The 21,334-nt window shown below is 39.8% G+C and overlaps 1 protein-coding gene across 6 annotated transcripts in view; it reads right to left on the reverse strand.

Annotated features, from left to right (window-relative positions):
- arl15a (ADP-ribosylation factor-like 15a) overlaps nt 1-21,334 on the reverse strand; it is an 82,792-nt gene that overhangs the window by 47,707 nt on the left and 13,751 nt on the right. For 5 of the 6 annotated variants that reach the window (XM_083527066.1, XM_083527067.1, XM_083527070.1 and 2 more), the window contains exons 2-3: nt 5,197-5,341; nt 2,802-2,861 (exon numbers count right to left, since the gene is read on the reverse strand). In XM_083527066.1, the coding sequence (XP_083383192.1) occupies nt 2,802-2,861; nt 5,197-5,341 (205 nt within the window). The remainder of the gene's footprint in view (nt 1-2,801; nt 2,862-5,196; nt 5,342-21,334) is intronic. The other variant, XM_083527068.1, reaches the window with a different exon arrangement.

The raw sequence follows: 21,334 nt of genomic DNA on the forward strand, positions 1-21,334 counted from the left end.
TTGCAGTTCTGGATTCCCACTGTGTGCATTTCACCTTGATCTGCCGCTTCTTGTACTCATGCCTTCTCTCTGATCATTTATCCAAGTAAAAAAAAAAAAAACAATTGCTCTACAAACAAGGTGCTAAAAACAGATGATTTCACCCACTAGAGGTAGCAATAGTCCTAAACTCTAAAGTATCTAGAGAGCAAGTGGGCAGTAGTACAGGTGTCCAAAAAGGTGTTAACATTATTTTCTGCTTTTATTATAACAACATTTCTCAGGGTGGAATTATATATGTCAAGCAAAATCTGGTACAAACCTGCAGCCTGTGATGAAACAGAAAAAAGACTGGCAAGTAGAAAAAGAGCCAAGAGTACAGAGAAACAGCTAGACAGGGAGAGAAATCTGTGAATATACAGAAATGAGTTTATAATTGAAGAACACGTGAAGGTGATAATGAGAGATCATGCCAGGGAGAGATGATAAAGACTAGCAAAGCCCAGGAGGTTGTAGGTGAGGATGAGAGTGTGAGAAAACTTTTTTTTTTTTTTTTATAAAATTCTAACCTAATCTAATTAAAAAGGAAAAAGTAATATTACTTTTTAAAATACCAATGATTCAAATGTTGGTATGGGAATGTGAAAATTGTCTGATAATGGATTTTCAATAATTTTCCTCTAACATCTTTGGATTCCCTTAGAGAGCCTTAATTTGTCACTTCATTTGCCCAGAAAGTTACAATGTGTCAAATGAATATGAATACATACTTTTTTTTCTATTATTTTCTTGCATACCTACACACACACACACACACACACACACACACACACACACACACACACACTTATTTATTTATTTATTTATTTATTTATTTGTATCCCAGTCCTCTTCACCATGGTAATATTGCCAGCTTCACCATTCACGAATTTGGTTCAAGTATTCTTAATCTCATGGGAGTTTCACACACAAGAGTCTCTAAACTTTTTGCAGCATAGTGCAAAAAACATCCTGTGAGCAGCAGTTACATATGTGAAACCGGTTCAGGCTAACAGAAAAGAAAAGCATCACAGAATATATGTGAACTTTGAGGCTGGGTGAACTACTACAGCAGAACACCACATCCTGCTTCACTCCAGTCAGCCGAGAACAGGAATCTGTGGCTACACTAGGCACAGACTCACCAAAACTGGACAGAAAATAATTGGAAAACAACCAGGGATTACTGTTAGTTAGTCAAGGTGTAAAAAGAAGAAGACTGGACATCTGTATGTATTCATTTTTATAGTGAAAGGTCAGAGAGGCATACACAGTTATTGTTGACAAATCCATAGTCAATAAACACAAAAATACAGATGGAGATCAAATTCAGAAAACACAGAACACTGTAAACAGATATGAGACAAACAAAATCAAGTTGCGATTTTGTGAATGACTGCATGGATTGGAAAGAGTTTGCATCAACACAGGCAAAGCAAAGAGCTTAAATTACAACCCAGAGAAAAGCAACAAGCTTACATAGCAGTGAGCAAGGAAGGTGTGAAACCAATGAGCTGAGTAGTATAAGAGGACAGGAAGCAGATACCAAATATGGAATGATACAAATGGGGCAAATATTGGATTGTTTCTTTTAAACCTTTAAACCATGTGTGGAAATCAATTTATTTAATCAATCCACCATTCACATTTCACACTTTTTCAAAGCACAAATTATTCCATACATTTCAACTTGAGACCCATTCAGTAGTACATTATGTTGCGTGTTTAGACTAACAGCAAAAAAAGAAATGCAGGCATAAATATATAATTTCTGTACAAACATTTTTCCTCCCCTCTGGGGCCTGAGAATCCAGAGCAGCAGTGACAAGCTCCAGACAATAAATAAACGTCATCACAGTAACCACAGGAGGGACCGGTGTGTATAAAAACATCTGTAGCAGGCTTTGACCTCACCTACTGGAAGATCTTTATATCATGTTGAACATACATTTCAGCCTCTGACCAAATTTGGTCAGGCTTCCCCTTGGTGGTCTTCATGCTCTCATTTTCGGTTGTTTTAAGGGTGCTGATGTTTCTGTTGTGCTTTAGTTCGGCCTCAAGTCAACATACACAGCACACCTGTTCTGTCCCCCTGTATCCCACAAAACACATAAATCACCTTGACTGCGGTCACTTCTAACATTAGATTTTTTTTCTCTCCAAGACACCAAAAATAAGCATCTTCTAGGAAGATGTCTAGACCATGAAAAGAGCTCTAGGTGGGTCTTTAAAAAGGAAGTGTGTGTGTGTGTGTGTGTGTGTGTGTGTGTGTGTGTGTGTGTGTGTGTGTGTGTGTGTGTGTATATATATATATATATATATATATATATATATATATATATATATATATATATATATATATATATATATATATATGTATGTACATATATACACTTTTACATTCATTTATTTAAACCTGATATTTAATTCTGATGAGAAAATAAACTGCTGAAATCGCAAAAAAATTAAGAAATGGTGTGTTCTTCTCTGCTGCTTAGCAGGCGCTTCTGCCAAAAGTGCAAACAAGTGGGACAATATTTATGCGCTGGATAAACAGCTACTCAAGCTGTATTAGTCCTTAGTATCGGTCTAGCTTTGATTTTCCTACTGAACATAAGAGTAGCATTTATCTATGTCCATAAAATCGTTGCCTTAATCTGCTAATGAGAGCTGAGTTCAACTTTGTAAATGTATTCTAAACTATAGAGTAAGAAGGGAGAATATAGAGATTATTGGAGCATTCAGAAAAGTTATTAATACTGTAATATACATATTCATATTACCTCCAAGTTCCTTGATATTAAGCACTGCATTCGGCAAAGCCACTGCCTTGATGCTGAAACCTGAAAGGAGATGACAGGTTTAGTTTTGCATTGCAAAATTAATGAAAGTCAATGTTTCTTTGGATGGTCGCCATTGCTGGCATCGAGCAACAAATGACTACAGAAATCGGAAAAAGAAAAGCAGTTTTACACTGTCACATATCAACTGAAGGAGCTGAAGATTTACTCAGTCACACCACTAGCCTCATGTTCATTTCAAAACAATGCATGCAGAGAAGAGAGGCGGGAGCATTCAGGAATGATTAACGCAGCTCAAAACACACTGAGCATCTTAAACCTCCACTTTGACATCACATCGGATTTTATAAGAGAGGTTTTATCAATTTCAGCAAATGTGTCAAGCAAGGTTAAGATTTTTCAGTAAAGAGCAGCATATATGGTAAAACAGATTCTGAACCAAGTCACAGTGTGACAGTGAGTCATATCATCTCTAACACTTTGGGTCTTCTGGGTTCTCAGGTTTCCTCCCATCTCTCCAAATCACAGTAGATGGATTGTCTGTACAAAAGTGACTCTTGATATAAATATGTGTGATGGCTTGATGTTCCATCCAGGGTTTATTCCTGTCAAACACCCAGCCTATACCAGAATAGACTCTGTATAGAGTCTACCTGATACATGTAAAGCAGTTACAGTTAGTAAAAAAGTCAGTACTGGTAAAAATACAATATAATAAATAACACATTTTTCATCATGTATGAAGTGTAATGCAATACACTGCAACATATGGCATATGCAGTATGTACGTATATATAATACATGGCTGCACATGAACATAATGAAAATGCAGGAAAAAGTCATGATGTCTGTCTTCGAATGACAGGCTTTGATGGGACTATGAAGCTGGAAAACACCATCCTGTCGGTAACATAACACCATTCCTTGTCATGAGAGAGAAAGTACATGTGGTAAAAAAGCAGACGTGCCACAACTCATGTGCAAACGCAAACAGATGAACTCTCGGCATGTCAGGAGACACTCAGATCTGCCAAGTAAAGCAATGCAATGCTATTTAACATGATTTGGAGGTGACTGAACTAATATTAAGATTTTGAGAGCTTAAAAGTGTTATAGAAGTCAAGTTTGGACGTCTGGTTCAATACATTATATCCACAGGGTGTTTCGTAATTTAATTGAGAGACTTCGGGGCACCAGTTCAAAATATGTAACTGAAAGATATAGAGTTTGGTTAATGTTACAAAGCTGACACATGGGAAAGGGTATGTGTGTTTAATTTAGTGTGTATTAAAGTGCAATGGTTCAAAAAATTGATGGGGTTTCACTGAGGTGCTACCCTAAGAGTGTACACGCTTGGCAAAGTAGAGTACTGATTTACTGTTTAGAACCTTTTGGGACATGTGTGTCTAACATTACTGATGCATGAGTAGAATCAATCAATAAATACAATATTAAAATATAGCTGCAAGCAGCGATCACCAGAGTTCAAGCAACTAAGGCATTGAAATTCATAAGGAAAAAGACATTAGGAACATGCCCACTGAGTTTCGCACTGACTGGGCTCCCTTAACCTTGTTTTTTGAGATACGTAAATGTTTTCTGTAGACTCTTGTGTCCCATTGGACAGAGACACTGCATGTCAATTGTTAGGATCATTGGACCAACTGTTGTGTAGTTAAAGCCATTTTTATAGCGCCACCAAGTGGTCAAGCTCCACATTATTTATTTTTTTTTACCAAAGATTGAGCTCATACACAGGTGTACCAAGTTTTGTGAAGAGTTATAGCCATTTTAATAAAAACACCCTGTCAATTTCGAACATGTTGGCGACCCTTTGCAACTATGAGTAAAAAATTCAACTTGTTTTTTTAATGATAACACTGCCCATGGAACATATCTGCAATTGTTTTGGTTCCGATCGGGCAAAAAACCTAGAACTAGTTTGCAAAAGTAGGTTTTGGAAATAACTTACATTTGCGGAAAAAACGAACTTTGTTAAGTGAATCCGTCAAAAAGAAATTTTCTTTGTTTTGACCGAAGTGTTGCAAGGATATAAAATGTTTGAGTCTACAAGTGACGGTGTACGAGCCCCCCTCCCTTTGTCCAATTGGGTTGATACTTTGTCAACTTCTCCCCAAATTGAGCGCTACCATCTGGCCAAGTTTCAAGTGTCTAAGACTTATGGTTTGGTCTATATGATCAGTTTTACAGCAGAATAATAATAACAATAATAATAATAATAATAACAATAATAATAATAATAATAATAATAATAATAATCCTTACAAAAACAATACGGTTTCAGTCCGATGGGCTATAACCCCTAAATAGCAAAACCATTTCTAATAGTGTGAATTGTATGGTGATGGATATAAACCTGCAGTAGGTACGATTCCATCAAGACCTTCGCTGCAGAGCCGTGAAATGAGACTAGTTTTGCCAGCACCACTGAGTCCAATACACACCACATCATACTCAGGTCGAGGAGAGGGGGGACCTTTACAGCACAGCCTTCGAAAACACTAATGAAAACAAAGACAGAAAGAAACAAATGGTAAATGACAAATGATAATCCATATTGTATGTCAGTATAAAATTATGATTAACATTTAAGATCTCTCTGGTGGAAGTATGAAACCTGTGTGTGCATAACATGCAATAACATAATAGTTAATGTGGTATGTTGTGAGTGGATGTTATAATACACTCACCATCCACTAGAAACACCTATACAACTGTATATTCATTTAGTTGTCTAATCAGTCAATAATGTGACAGCAGCACAATTCAAGAAATAATCCAAATACAGGTTTCAATTAATATTTACGTCAAAGTTCAGTATATGGAAAAATGTGATCTTGTTGACTTAAATCATGGCATGGTTGGTGGTGCCACATTGGGCTAGTTTGAGTATTTTAAAAGGTTCTCATCTCCTGGGAGTTTTACACAGTCTGTAGACATAGAGTATTTGTTTAAAAAACAAAAAACATCCTGTTTATGCGAAGGGTCTGCTGCCTGAAACAGCTCAGTAATGAGAGGGATCAGAAGACTGGAAAAAATCACCAGGTGATTTTATTTTATTTTTTTAACTGTCCAGTTTGGGTGAGTCTATGCCCATGATAGCACCAGATTCCTCTTCATGAGTGACCGCAGTCTAATGTGATCTTCTGATGTTGTAGCCTATCCACCTTAATGTTTCGATGCTTCTCCCATTAGGAGTCGCCACAGCGGATCATCCGTCTCCTTACCCCCCTGTCCTCTACATCTGCTACCTGCATGTCTTCCCTCACCACATCCACAAACCTCCTCCTTGGTCTTCCTCTTTTTATTCTTCCTGGTGGCTCCATCCTCAGCATTCTCCTACGGTTATACTCCATGTCCTTCCTCTGCACACGTCCAAACTGTCTCAATCTTTTCTTCACTTCTTTAACACACTCTCCATTATTTTTCACTGTTGACCCCAGGTACCTGAACTCCTCCACCTTCTCCACCTCTTTTCCCTGCAACTGCACCACTCCACTGCTCTCCCTCTCATTTACACACATGTACTCTGTCTTACTCCTACGGACTTTCATTCCCCTTCTCCCAATCACGTATCTTCACCTCTCCAGGCTCTTCTTAACCTGCTCCCTACTCTCACCACTAATCACAATATCATCCACAAACATCATAGTCTCGATTAGACTCAATTCATTTTCCTCTGATTTCTGTTATTCACAAGGCATTTCCACTTACAGAACTCTCACTAACTTCTTTTTTTTTATAAATCTTTATAAACTCTAGTGGCTGTTTTTGAAATAATTCAATTAGACCTTCTGGGGCCTACATCCATACCATGATATAAGTCATAGCAATGACGCTTGTTCTTCATTCTGATGTTTGTTGTGAACTCACAGATAACCACATTGCTGTCAGTCTTCCAGTGATTGATGCAAAAACATTTCTGACCACTGTCCTAGAAGTTGGAGTGCTCTATATTTACTAGACTAACAAAACATAGGAACAATAAAACAATGATAAGCTTATCATTTTTACTGTTCTGCTTATCAATTTTTGGGATATTTTATCCTAGAGAAGATTATTGGATGCACACACTAAACACAAGCAAACATTTGAACTCACACTTGGCCAACACTTGAATTGTTTTGAAATAGTTTTATTGTTTCATTAACACGTTTATTCCCAACTGCTGAAACACCCAATAAAAACAATAGCTTTCATCTCAATGCCAGTTTTTTTCCAAAACAAGTTTAAGTTGTTTTTACAGCCTGAACAAAACTTTGGCTATTGATCATTTACATTGTTAATGGTAATCTACCTAAACTTTTCTTCAGATTAGCTATAATTTGACCAATACAAAAATCGTTTCTGCATTGATAAGTTTGTATTGTTTGGTTTCCTGCTTAAATTTCATCAACGTAAAATCCTTCCTTTTATTCATATATACAGTATATATATATAAGTGTAACCCACCTAAGGTTACTGGAGTGCAACTCTCTATTCTGCCTGTGGGTGGCCCATACACCCCAGGTAATTCATTTAAATAACAAGCACGCTTTTCTTCCGGTGAAGAAGTTGCTAAAAAGCAAACGAGGACTGGTATGAAAAATATTCTTTAAAGGACAGAAATTAAAAGAAAAATCTTGTACCATATATTAAAATATTGTGTGTCCATTAGGTTAAAAGCTGTGTAAGAGAGAGTTAAGCCGCATGAGAGTGAGCTTCTCAAGATACCTCCGGTAAGGATGGTAATGCTAATGAGTGTTATGCTGATTGTGCAAGCTTAATTAAGGTGTAAAATACTGTTCTTTTAAAACCAATCGGAGTTATGAACCTGATTCTTGCTGTTTGATACCATATATATACACAGATTCAGATTGTTTTATGTTGTTTAAGATGGTCATAAAAGATCGCTAATCGCGCTAGCTGCATGCTAATTGTAAATATTAAATGCAAGTTCTATTTCGTTTGTTATGCTAGCTCAGCTAAGCTAGACACCACTGTAGCAGATCTTTAATAGTGTTTACACCGCTAAAGGTGCCATCATACTGTTTTGTTGACTTGACTTAAAAGTTAATATACATATATTTAAAATAAGGGTGATTTAGTTAATTTAATTGTGAAGATACATGTTTGATATGTATATGAGGAGCAGAAGTTGTCTTAGCCATTAAAAAGAATAAATATGTTAAAATGTGATAGTTAAAATGTTATTAAGATGCAAAAAACAGGTTTAAAAAGTAAAAAAAAAACCTAAATATCTGGTTTCAGAAATAGGTTTCTGAAATCCTATGGTTTATTTTTGTATTGTAAGATGGAAATACGTGATGATTGTTGTTCATTGGGACTGACTTATGTTATGTGGTGTGATGTTCCTATTCATTTGCACAATGATTAGAGTATTAATAACCTTTACAACTGGTTATATTTGATTTGACATTTGAATGGAGAAAATTTGATTAGATTTGAACAGAAATGAGGCAATTGTAATTAATGCATTCTGTACTGTATGTATAGATTGGTTTTTAGAAAGGGATAGACCATCTGAATCTGACCCTTGCGGTCAGTGGCGAGCCAACCGCAGAAGTGAACGGATCAAGAGCCCGGTGTGGCCAGCCGTGGCATCTTCGGAACCAGCATCATCCTGTGCCTTCATTTGTGATACAGATAAGAACATACGTAAACCTACCCGGGTAGTGAAAAGAACATATTCTATAAAACACACACACACATCAACAACTTCCATGGACCCTTTCTTAATTTGAGTTTTTATTTTGAGTTTATTGTGCGCTGTGCACTCAGGAAGCCTTCTTAGGTAGGCAGGGAATGTAAATAACTGCCATTTATTTTGTGTAATACATTTGTTCAAATTTACCTGTTTTGTGTTGTCTGTTCTCTGATGACCGTTTACCATTTCAGGCTCCACAGTCGTATCTAGAGCTTCTGAAACTAGCCCAGCTTTATTTTCTTAATGCTTAAATAAGGTATTAGTTACACTAACCTGAGAAAGCGGTTACAAGTGGCGGGCCAGCCAGGAGCCTGGATATGTGTCATCAGTGAACCACATTACACGTGTGTGAAACATTTTTAAGTGTGTAAGTAATTGTCACGTTTATAGATCACCCTTTACCAAACATGGAGTTCATAATGAGCTCAGGTATTAAAATCCCCAATGCAGTAGTGGTGAGTGGTTTGCTTGAATCACCAGAAGATGAGGAGATCATAGACTTCCTTAAGAAGTATGGCTCCATGAGACTTATCCCAGTTACTGACATTAACTCAGAGTTTTATAAAAACCTGATTATTGAGTATCAAGATGGTGCTGCTTTTGAAACCTTAGCCCCTCTTCTGCCCTACACACATGAGCTTAAGGAAAATCCAGATGTAAAGTACTATGTTCAAGCTCTGGCAAGTGTGTACACAACTAAAATTGGCAGCAGTGCTACCAAAGCCTGCCTTGATAAAATAAAGAAGTTAGCAAAACTGAGTGGGCGAGACTTTAAAGAGGTGCTAAAAGACATGATGTCAGAGATCAGTGAGACAATCGAGACTGATGGTAGTGGTGACAATGAGTTTGGAGCTAGACAGCTCAACACGTCTCTTGACACATTTGAACCCTCACACCCCCAGCTGCTCCCAGAGTCTTCTAGGGAAACGTTCGTTCATAGTGGTGCTAAGCCATGCCCACCATCTGATGCGAAGCAAAGACTGTCCATTGTGGAGAGCGACCTGAATCCACCTGAAATTCAAAAGGTCATTGTTGAGCACATTGTGAGGAAAGATGAATTAAACGCACATTCACACTTTCCCATCAAGCTTCGTTCATTCTCAGGCAAGCTCCCCAGACCCAATAGCGAGACAGATTATGATACATGGCGTTCACATGTTGAGCTTCTCAGGAAAGACCCCACCCTGTCTAACCTTCAGAAATCACGGAAAATCTTTGAAAGTTTGCTCTCCCCTGCAGCGGACATTGTCAAAAGACTAAACCCTGAAGCTACTCCTGAAACCTACCTTCAACTGCTGGACGCAGCCTTCGGAACTGTTGAGGACGGCGAGGAGCTTTTTGCCCAGTTTATGAATACTCTTCAGGATCCTGGTGAAAAGGCCTCTACTTACCTCTGCCGCCTTCAAGCTGCCCTGAACCTTGCTGTTAAGAGAGGAGGAGCTGCTGCTGGAGAAGCAGATAGACACATTCTCAAACAGTTTTGTCGCGGGTGTTGGGACAACCCTTTGCTCTCTGACCTCAACCTCGAAGAAAAGAAATGTCACCCACCAACATTTTCAGAGCTCTTGTTATTTATTTCGCACTGAGGAGGATAGGCAGGCAGCTAAAGCCACACGTATGAAGAAGCACCTTGGCACACACCGGCAGCGGGCTATGGCAAATTCTCAAAATGCATGTGTCTGCAGTCAACAAGCAGCATTCCAGCCTGAGCCTGACCTATTGACAGAGCTTAAACAGCAGGTGGTGTCTCTGCAGAGCCAACTTACCACACTGATGTCTAAGAAAGCCAAGAAATCCCCAAAGACCAAGGGAAACCCTGAGCATCAATCAGGTGGGCCAGCATCTAAACTTGACCCCAGAGCACCAAGCTGGAAACCTACCAGCTCAAAGGCAAGCACCCAGCCGAGACCTTGGTATTGTTTCAGCTGCGGCGAAGACGGTCACATTTCCTCAGCTTGCAGTAACAATCCAAACCCCACTCTCGTCAATGAAAAAAGAGATAAATTGAAAGAAAAGCGCCGCCTCTGGGAGGCTAAAGAACACTCATCAGACAATAGGGATTTTTAGATGGAGCCTCAGTTGCAGGGCAAACTGAGGCTGAAGCAGTTCACCAACGCCCTGCTAAGGATAACAGTGATACCAAACCCAAGTTCAGTGCTGCCCTAAACCGATCTAATGTTAGAAAACATCCCTTCAGAGTTCCGAAAAAACTTATAGGCACGAAAAGCACAGGCGAAGTTACCATCCAAGGCAAACAGTTCACCTGTCTCCTTGACACGGGTTCACAAGTAACCACAGTCACCAAGTCCTTCTATGATGAATACCTACATGAGCAACAGATCGAACCACTCTATAACCTACTGGAAGTTGAAGGGGCCAATGGTCAATCTGTGCCCTACCTTGGATATGTTGCGGTCACGATCACCTTCCCAAAACAATTCCTTGGAGTTGAATATGAAGTCCCAACGTTGGCCTTGGTTGTTCCAGACAGTGGCACTTCAGCGTACCAGATACTTGTGGGTACAAACACACTTGATGTAGCATATGGTATGTGCAGAGAGAAAAGTCCAGCAAGCTACCACTCTGTCCCAAACGGCTACAGAACGGTGCTGAAAATACTTCAACTGAGACAAGAGCAAAACCATGACAGTAACATCGGACTGGTAAGGATGCAAGGCAAGGACCGAAAACTTATTCCAGCGGGGGAAACAGTTGTTTTGGAGGGAGTGGCATCAGTTAAAGAGTTCCATACTGAGAGGTCTGCTATCATGGAGTACCCTTCAGCCTCTTCTTTGCCGGGAGGGCTGCTAGTAAAGCCATGTCTCATAGATCTACCAGGCAAACTACCAGTTGTGGTCTCAAATGAGTCAGAACATGACATTATTATCCCAGCTGAGAGTGTGATTGCTGAGCTCAGTGCAATCCAGGCTATTCTGTCTCATAAACAGAGCGTGATCAATCCAGCTGAACCAGAACCCTTCACGGCAGCTGACCTAGCCTTTGACTTTGGTGAGTCCTCGGTCCCTCCAGAATGGAAAGACAGAATTATTAGAAAATTGAATAGCATGCCTGAGGTCTTCGCCCAGAATGACACTGACTTTGGAAGGACAGATAAAGTCAAGCATCGCATCAAACTGTTTAATGAAACACCATTTAAACTAAGAGCTCGGCCGATACACCCACACGACGTAGAAGCTGTTCGTCAACATATTCAAGAGCTTCTTGATGCTGGGGTGATTCGTGAAAGTGAATCCCCATTCTCCTCTCCAATCGTGGTAGTCAGGAAGAAGAATGGCCAGGTACGCCTTTGTATTGACTACAGGAAACTGAACCTGCAGACGGTGAAAGACGCCTATGCACTTCCGAGGATGGATGACACCTTCACAGCACTCTCCGGTTCCAAGTGGTTCAGTGTCCTTGACCTAAAGTCTGGCTACTATCAGATTGAAGTCGACGAGGTTGACCGGCCAAAGACCGCCTTCGTATGCCCACTTGGTTTCTGGGAGTTCAATCGCATGCCTCAGGGAGTGACAAATGCTCCAAGTACCTTCCAGAGACTGATGGAAAAATGCATGGGAGACATGAACTTAAAGGAAGTTGTCGTTTTCCTGGATGACTTGATAGTCTTCTCGAAAACTTTAGAAGATCATGAAGCCAGACTCACCAAGGTTCTCAACCGCTTGAAAGAGTATGGGCTCAAGTTGTCTCCGGAAAAATGTAGGTTCTTCCAGTCCTCAGTCCGGTACCTAGGGCATGTGGTCTCAGAGCATGGCGTGGAGACCGACCCAGAAAAGATTGCAGCGCTAAAGACCTGGCCAGTCCCTCAGCATCTAAAAAAGTTGAAAGCCTTCCTTGGGTTCTGTGGGTATTATAGAAAGTTCATTAAAGACTATTCAAGTATAATGAAACCCCTGAACGACCTAACATCTGGCTACCCACCTCTAAGGAAGCATCCAAAGTCCAAGGAAAGGAGTGGCCAATACTACCACCCCAAAGAACCATTTTTGAACCGTTGGACTCCCGCCTGCCAAGAGGCATTTGAAATGATCATCGGCAAGTTGACAACGTCCCCAGTTCTGGCCTTCGCAAATCCTGCACTCCCTTACATCCTTCACACGGATGCAAGTTCCACCGGCCTCGGAGCAGCTTTATATCAGGAGCAGGAGGGACAGCTGCGTGTCATCGCCTATGCAAGCAGAGGGTTATCACGAAGTGAGTCCCGTTATCCAGTTTACAAGCTTGAGTTTTTAGCGCTGAAATGGTCTGTAACGGAGAAGTTCAGTGACTACCTCTATGGCAATCAGTTCGCAGTAGTCACTGACAGCAATCCTCTTACCTACATACTTACCTCAGGCAAACTTGATGCAACCAGCTACAGGTGGTTAGCTGCTCTCTCTACCTTCTCCTTTAAGCTCCAGTACCGGCCGGGAAAGCAGAATGGAGATGCTGATGCACTATCACGACGTCCCCATGGCAACCTGCATGATGACCCCGCATCTCAAAAAGAGTGGGACAGGATCCGCCAGTTCACACAACACCATCTATCTGATCCAGATAACATCGAGGCTGTGGATCAGGGGGTTATTCGTGCCATTTGTGAGAGACAACTGATTTATTGCTCCAATGATGGGATGGGCAGAGATGGAAGTATTTCCCTTGTCGAGAGCCTAGCCATCTCTGGAGATGCTGTACCTGACAGTTTTGAGCAGGAAGATGAGCTCGGAGGGCTTCCCATCGTCCCACACCTATCAGAGGCAGAGCTCAGAGACAAACAGAGGGCTGACCAATGCATTAAACATGTCATCTCCCAGATTGAGCATGGTGAGAAACCACCGCCCGCTGTGAGAACCTTGCTTCCAGACCTACCTCTGTTGTTGAGAGAGTTGACCAGGCTTGAACTGCGGAACGGCATCCTCTATAGAACACGCCAAGAAGAAGGCCAAACATAGTACCAGCTAGTCTTACCTGAAGAACTCCGTGAGACGGCCTTAATGAGTCTGCATGATAACATGGGTCAAATGGGAAAAGACCGCACGCTGGACTTGGTCAGAGCCAGATTCTACTGGCCGAGGATGGCCTCTGACATTGAGAAGAAAGTCAAGATGTGTAACAGGTGTGTGCTCAGGAAAACCCTACCTGAGAGGGCAGCACCTTTAGTAAACATTATAACAACAAGACCGCTTGAACTAGTCTGCATGGACTTCTTGTCTATAGAACCGGACAGAAGTAACACAAAGGACATTCTTGTGATCACAGATCACTTTACAAAATACGCAGTGGCTATCCCAACACTAAACCAAAAGGCTCAAACGGTTGCAAAGTGCTTATGGGACAATTTCATCATCCATTATGGTATTCCAGAGAAACTGCACAGCGACCAAGGTCCTGATTTTGAGTCACGGTTAATCAAACAACTGTGTGAAGTTGCGGGCATACAGAAAATTCGGACAACTCCGTACCACCCAAGGGGTAACCCGGTGGAACGTTTTGTGCTGCCAAGGTAGCTGAAAAAAACAAAACAAGGTTTGATAAGCGTGTGACTCCTTCTGCTCTGGACATTGGAGACAGAGTACTTGTCAGGAATGTGCGCATGGAAAGCACAAGCTTGCTGATAAATGGGAGTCCACCGTCCATGTGGTAGTGAGGAAAGCTGGAGACCTCCCCGTTTATACAGTAAAACCAGAGACCGGAGAAGGCCCCTGGCGCACCCTGCATCGAGACCTCTTGCTCCCATGTGGGTTCCTCCATGTAACACCAGAAGAACAACCAAAACCGCAAGACACGCCAGAACATTCACAGTGACCCAAGAGAAGTTGATCAGTCCTCTGATGAGGATGATATCATGCCTGTTACCTGGTCCCAAAAGGAACCAGTTCCAGAAGTAACCAGATATATTGTCTCCCGAGATGTTCCAAGACACCATGGTCCAAGCCATTCTAAAGAGAATCTGACGATGAACCTCAACAAGGTGACTGATGATGTTCCAGCTAATGAGAGTAGCCTATCTGATGTTGCTCCAGTCAACAGAGTAACACAGAACCCGAACACACCTGGACATGAACTTGTGGCTATAGAAGACCTATCTGAAATTGAATCTGTGAAACGAGAGACAAACTTTGCTGACAATGGTAACCTTGTAGAAGGCTTGGATGAGGACTGCCCTGAACAACTTCCAGTCCCCTCTGACATGCCAGAATGTGATGAGACAAATGTTCTTGAAAATGAAGGAGAAGAGGAGATAAATGAGACAGAGGAACAGGCTGATACTGATGACCTAGTCAGGAGATCCATGAGGAATCATCAGCCACCTAGGCGGCTGGACTACACTGAACTGGGAACCCCCTTAGTCACAGTGGTGAAGTCTTTCTTTCAAGGGCTGACCACTGTGTGGAACGACCTCATAAGTGAAAATGATGCATCAGCTTGTCCCCCTGTTTTGTCCCCTCCGGTGATAACTATTTGAACATTGACATGCACAGGGACGTGCATAAGTTAGGAGGGGAGAGTGTAACCCACCTAAGGTTACTGGAGTGCAACTCTCTATTCTGCCTGTGGGTGGCCCATACACCCCAGGTAATTCATTTAAATAACAAGCACGCTTTTCTTCCGGTGAAGAAGTTGCTAAAAAGCAAACGAGGACTGGTATGAAAAATATTCTTTAAAGGACAGAAATTAAAAGAAAAATCTTGTACCATATATTAAAATATTGTGTGTCCATTAGGTTAAAAGCTGTGTAAGAGAGAGTTAAGCCGCATGAGAGTGAGCTTCTCAAGATACCTCCGGTAAGGATGGTAATGCTAATGAGTGTTATGCTGATTGTGCAAGCTTAATTAAGGTGTAAAATACTGTTCTTTTAAAACCAATCGGAGTTATGAACCTGATTCTTGCTGTTTGATACCATATATACACAGATTCAGATTGTTTTATGACCATCTTAAACAACATAAAAGATCGCTAATCGCGCTAGCTGCATGCTAATTGTAAATATTAAATGCAAGTTCTATTTCGTTTGTTATGCTAGCTCAGCTAAGCTAGACACCACTGTAGCAGATCTTTAATAGTGTTTACACCGCTAAAGGTGCCATCATACTGTTTTGTTGACTTGACTTAAAAGTTAATATACATATATTTAAAATAAGGGTGATTAAGTTAATTTAATTGTGAAGATACATGTTTGATATGTATATGAGGAGCAGAAGTTGTCTTAGCCATTAAAAAGAATAAATATGTTAAAATGTGATAGTTAAAATGTTATTAAGATGCAAAAAACAGGTTTAAAAAGTAAAAAAAAAACCTAAATATCTGGTTTCAGAAATAGGTTTCTGAAATCCTATGGTTTATTTTTGTATTGTAAGATGGAAATACGTGATGATTGTTGTTCATTGGGACTGACTTATGTTATGTGGTGTGATGTTCCTATTCATTTGCACAATGATTAGAGTATTAATAACCTTTACAACTGGTTATATTTGATTTGACATTTGAATGGAGAAAATTTGATTAGATTTGAACAGAAATGAGGCAATTGTAATTAATGCATTCTGTACTGTATGTATAGATTGGTTTTTAGAAAGGGATAGACCATCTGAATCTGACCCTTGCGGTCAGTGGCGAGCCAACCGCAGAAGTGAACGGATCAAGAGCCCGGTGTGGCCAGCCGTGGCATCTTCGGAACCAGCATCATCCTGTGCCTTCATTTGTGATACAGATAAGAACATACGTAAACCTACCCGGGTAGTGAAAAGAACATATTCTATAAAACACACACACACATCAACAACTTCCATGGACCCTTTCTTCATTTGAGTTTTTATTTTGAGTTTATTGTGCGCTGTGCACTCAGGAAGCCTTCTTAGGTAGGCAGGGAATGTAAATAACTGCCATTTATTTTGTGTAATACATTTGTTCAAATTTACCTGTTTTGTGTTGTCTGTTCTCTGATGACCGTTTACCATTTCAGGCTCCACAGTCGTATCTAGAGCTTCTGAAACTAGCCCAGCTTTATTTTCTTAATGCTTAAATAAGGTATTAGTTACACTAACCTGAGAAAGCGGTTACATAAGCAACTAACAATCCAAGCCACCAGCTACAGCCAAAACATACCTCAAAGCAGGGTTCCACGGATGTATGAAATTTGATTTGGAGTTTGCCAAAGGCGATGTTGGAGATTCAGAAAACATGTACAAAGAATCCTTTTTTCTAATTAGATTAAAATCTTAAAAATCAAAAAATATTTGTAGCTTTGGAAGAGATCTCTTCATACTCTATAGAGGAATCCTAACACTGCTCATCACTCTGGAAACACACTCCCTAAACTAAACTAAAGCATGGTGGTGGTGACATCATGTTGTACATTATTTCTAGCAAAGTCAATAAAATTTTCCCTCCCCTATATTGTGGAATACTCTGTTTGAAATCATGTCACCCAATATTTAAACTGCAAAAAAGAGAAAAACTTTTATTCTCAGTGTGATTAGGAGACCATTAGATTTTTCATCTTTGTGTAATTTTTCATTTTTGTGTGCTAAAGAATATCAGCGAAATATAGCATAATTAGTGTAACTAAGGGTATTGAGGTTCTGTAGTCAGTTGTGATATTGTGGTAGATTTTCATTTGTGTGTCATTGTTTGACTGAAAATCCGGTCAATTAGTACTTAACTTAACTAAACAAGCTAATGGATTGTTTAGGAGCTGAAATGTGTTAAAGTCTATTTGTTTGACACACACACACACACACACACACACACAGAGAGAGAGAGAGAGAGAGAGAGAGAGAGAGAGAGAGAGAGAGAGGTGTCCTGGTGGCTGTTGATAGTCCTGTCAGTTTATGAATCACTGTCTCTGACTTGAGGCCTGCTGGGAGACATTAAGAGGCAAACATAGTGTGAACCATGAATGAGATCATCATGTGAAGATTCACAATGAAAGAGAGATATCTAAAAGATTGGTTTGAGTTAGGCATTTAATGAAACATTAGTTATATAATACTAAGTACTCTGTATAGTTTTATATCAAGAACTGTAACTCGTAAACAATTCGCCAACAACAATAAATACATCAATACAAACAGCATGTGATTGTCTTTTGGTATTCTTTCTCCTGAAACAACACTAATCACTTTCACAGGCTCACACAGCAAATACATCACACGTGATCAGTCAGTAAGGAGCACATGCTTCCGCTTTGTCACACAGCAACCTGGACATCTGGTTCTGTAAGTGCTGGGAGGTCCTGTGACCAGAGATACTAACATTGAATTCACCCCATTCACACCCCCACAAACGTCCCTTCACTTACAGTGCACAAAAGGAGATGATAAATTCACAGCAGTCGCTTTAACTGAGTCCTGGAACTCTGACCTTTTGGCCATCAGGTCATCAGACAACAACCACATGCTAGCTGAGTACACAGTTACAGAAATATTCTAAAGGAAAGTTTCAAACATTTTGCTTTGAAAAAGTTCTCAATATTCGAAATGGGGCATTTTAGTGATATAAGATTTAAAGACCATTAAGAGTAAAGACATATCACATCAAAAAAAGTTGCACAATACTTTTGCTGCACAGAACTGTTTAAATAATCGCCCCATCCCACTGTAGATTGCAGTAATCTTCACACATGTAAAGTTTTCCGTAAGGTGTTTATTTAGCATTTTTCTAAGCAGCATCCAGTTACAGAGCTTCGTTACAGTAAAGCTGTAAGTTTTCTAAAATGAGCAAGTAGGTAAAGGAATGTTATTATTGTTATTATTATTATTATTATTATTATTATTATTATTGTAACCAACTGTGCTTATACTGTATGTCTTAATCAAGAAGAATAAAAGAAAATGCTGGTGAAAGAACGCTCACATATAAAGTGTGTCCCAAATGTCTCCATATCAATGGTAAAATAAATACCTTTTAATTTTATTTGATGATCATGATTTCTGTCATTTTATATGAAAACACACAAGTCATCGTTCTCAACCCATGCTCTCTGTTTGGCACCAGTGTCATGTGCTCACCTAGGGGATTGAATGATTACAATTCTTTTAAAATTAATATTCTTAATGGGTAACTGAAAACAACAACTAAGTATAAAAAACGTGTTAATTTCCCCTACACATGACGACTTTTGGGACACCCTGTAGTTTTATAATGTAAGTAATAACAGATTGTCCTGAACATATCTGCTTGTAAATCGAAATAAATAATAAAAAAAAAAGATGATTGTTTATTTATGAAACATTTCGAAATTGTTGTGAAATGAGATATAATATACACATGATATTGTGTGTAATTGTGTATATTCCCAAACTGAAAGTGTAATTGGATAGTAAAGGGTTTTTAATGCAGTCCTAATTGGAGCCATTTGTAAAACCACTGTTCCATGCTTTCACATAAAACCATAGAAACAAGAAGGTGGAACGATTCCTTTTTTATATCGGTGCAGTGATATGGGATATATGCAAGATTGAAAGGTATTCATGCACTAATTTCAGTCTGAAAGTCAAAAAGTATTGTAGTTAACAGAGGTTTACTGGTGCCCTTTTTTTCCTCTAAATGAACGTGTCTTGGCTGCAATAGGTTGTCTAAAAGGACACCAAGGCATTACCTCACTGTTGCTGGAGCAGAAGCAAAAGCTAAGTAGTTAAACTTAATTAAATTGGAAGGTTTGTGTAAATAAATATTTTAATGCTAATATCAGCAATAATGGTGCTCTGATAAGTTTTTAGGAAGGAAAATGTTAACAAAATGTGCTACATCTCAATAAAGAAAAAAAAAGACGTCAGACATCAGCAGCTGATGTAATTAAGAGATCTGGCTGAGGTCCAGGTTCTGGCAGGAAAACAATGATCTAAAGGCACTAGACCTTGCCATGGTAGATGAGGAAATATAGCCGGCCCAATCCACTCAGCAATGCCGCAATACTGAATCTTTAAACTTGATCGAACCAACACAGAAAAATGCCCCGCTGCAAAAACAACTAATTTACTTGCCAACTTCTGCTGAATGGAGCCCTCAGTGAAGAGTGGGGAACCATGTCTGCCCTTCACAATGTGGAAACAAAACTTTTCTCAGGAGAAAAGAAATGTGTTCGCACTCTGGAGATGAGTGGTCATCACCGTTCAGGGTGACCACTTTGGGAAAACTGTTGGCATGGTGTAAGGAAGAGGAAGAGACTGGGGAGCATACTCCAATGAGTGGGCTATCCTGAGGATAGACGGCCTAACTGCTCATTCTGCTGAGCTCTCTGTCAATAAGGAGCTCTATTTTAGAGAACAGTCTTATATTTTTAGAGCCAGTAAACATGGGAGCAAATGAGAGCGACGCACCACGCAGACGAACATGGCTCACGTTTCACTCGTTTGCCCTCAGAGACTGCAGAAGCCAAGCTAAGTGTTTGCGTGGAGGCAGTGTCGCCATCCCCCAAATATCTCACTAACCCTACGCTGGGGCTTTGTCTGTGCTTTGACAGTTGCATTCTTGGGCCCCTGCTCTCACGAAGGGAGCCAGTGATGTTTCCATCATCTCATTTCTTGATGCCTCAATAATCTACTGGGAAATATGAGAAAATATTAGAAAAACAACCTTGTTTAAATGTGATTCCTGATCCTTGTGCAAGGCTGAAAATGAAATCCACTTATGAGACGTGGTGAAAAGCATTTTCGTCATTATTAGTCCTAATGTCTCATGCAAACAATGAATAATAACACGAAAATCAACAACAGTTAGCTAATCGGAGCAGCATGGCTTATAAATTTGCTTTTCGTAAAGACAGATGTGAGGAAAGAATGCCATTTGGTAGGCAACACAAGCCTTGGCAACATACAACCATCGCTTAAATCAGCCCACATTAACTGGGCTCATCTTTCACAGATCTGGAGACATGAGTATATCAAAAATCAAAGCCCTAACTGAGAGTCGGGAGCCCCTGCAAAAAAATTGGGGAGATGCCTGAGAATGCTCTTTTAATAAGAACGATCTGGGACTTACATAACACCCAATAATTATGAAGGTGCCTTGAAATCTCATAACAGAAATTTAAATCATTCTGATTACTTGTTTTTATTATATTCAAACGTTATTTATATATCAACAGTCAAAAATAATATATATATATATATATATATGAAATAAAGATAAAAAACACTACACAAATAATAATATTGTACGATACCTGTGTTAACATGAGAGATTAATCACACAATATATACATTTAATGCTGGGGAACATCCATGATAATTTGTGTTACCATTTAAATGATAAACACAGCTTGTCATGTTGCCAGACCACTACAAAGCACAATCTGCACCCCATTCTAGACTTTCATGGCAGAAAACTTGTTGACAAAGCACTGACATTTGCCGACAATTATATTAATACTTAATGACACTTCTTCTTGATTTATGTGCATTTAAATGTAATGTTATTAAACATTCGGGAAACATATTGTAGCGTTCTGACAAACATAAACCATGTTCGCATTCGTGCTGTCCTTTATTTATTGAACTCTCAGGGTTATTGTTCTGGCCATAACCCACGCCATACAGAAGCTGGAACTAGCCGCTGCTTACTCTTTCTCTCTGTCAGATTTGAAACTTAAATCCCACAGTAGCATAAGTAAAGGATTACACATGATGGGCAATGCAGTAACCCCTCACTTTCCCTTAAACTTAATGAGGATCAGCTTTTCCTCTGGCTGTTAAAGAATGATAAATCTGGAGACTCCTTCCATAAATGCAAGATACAAGATAGCTTTGTTGTGATGAGAGCATTGGGATTCTCATTTCGATTGTTCTGG

Source organism: Silurus aristotelis (assembly GCF_946808225.1).
Source record: "Silurus aristotelis genome assembly, chromosome: 23".
Classification (NCBI taxonomy): domain Eukaryota; kingdom Metazoa; phylum Chordata; class Actinopteri; order Siluriformes; family Siluridae; genus Silurus; species Silurus aristotelis.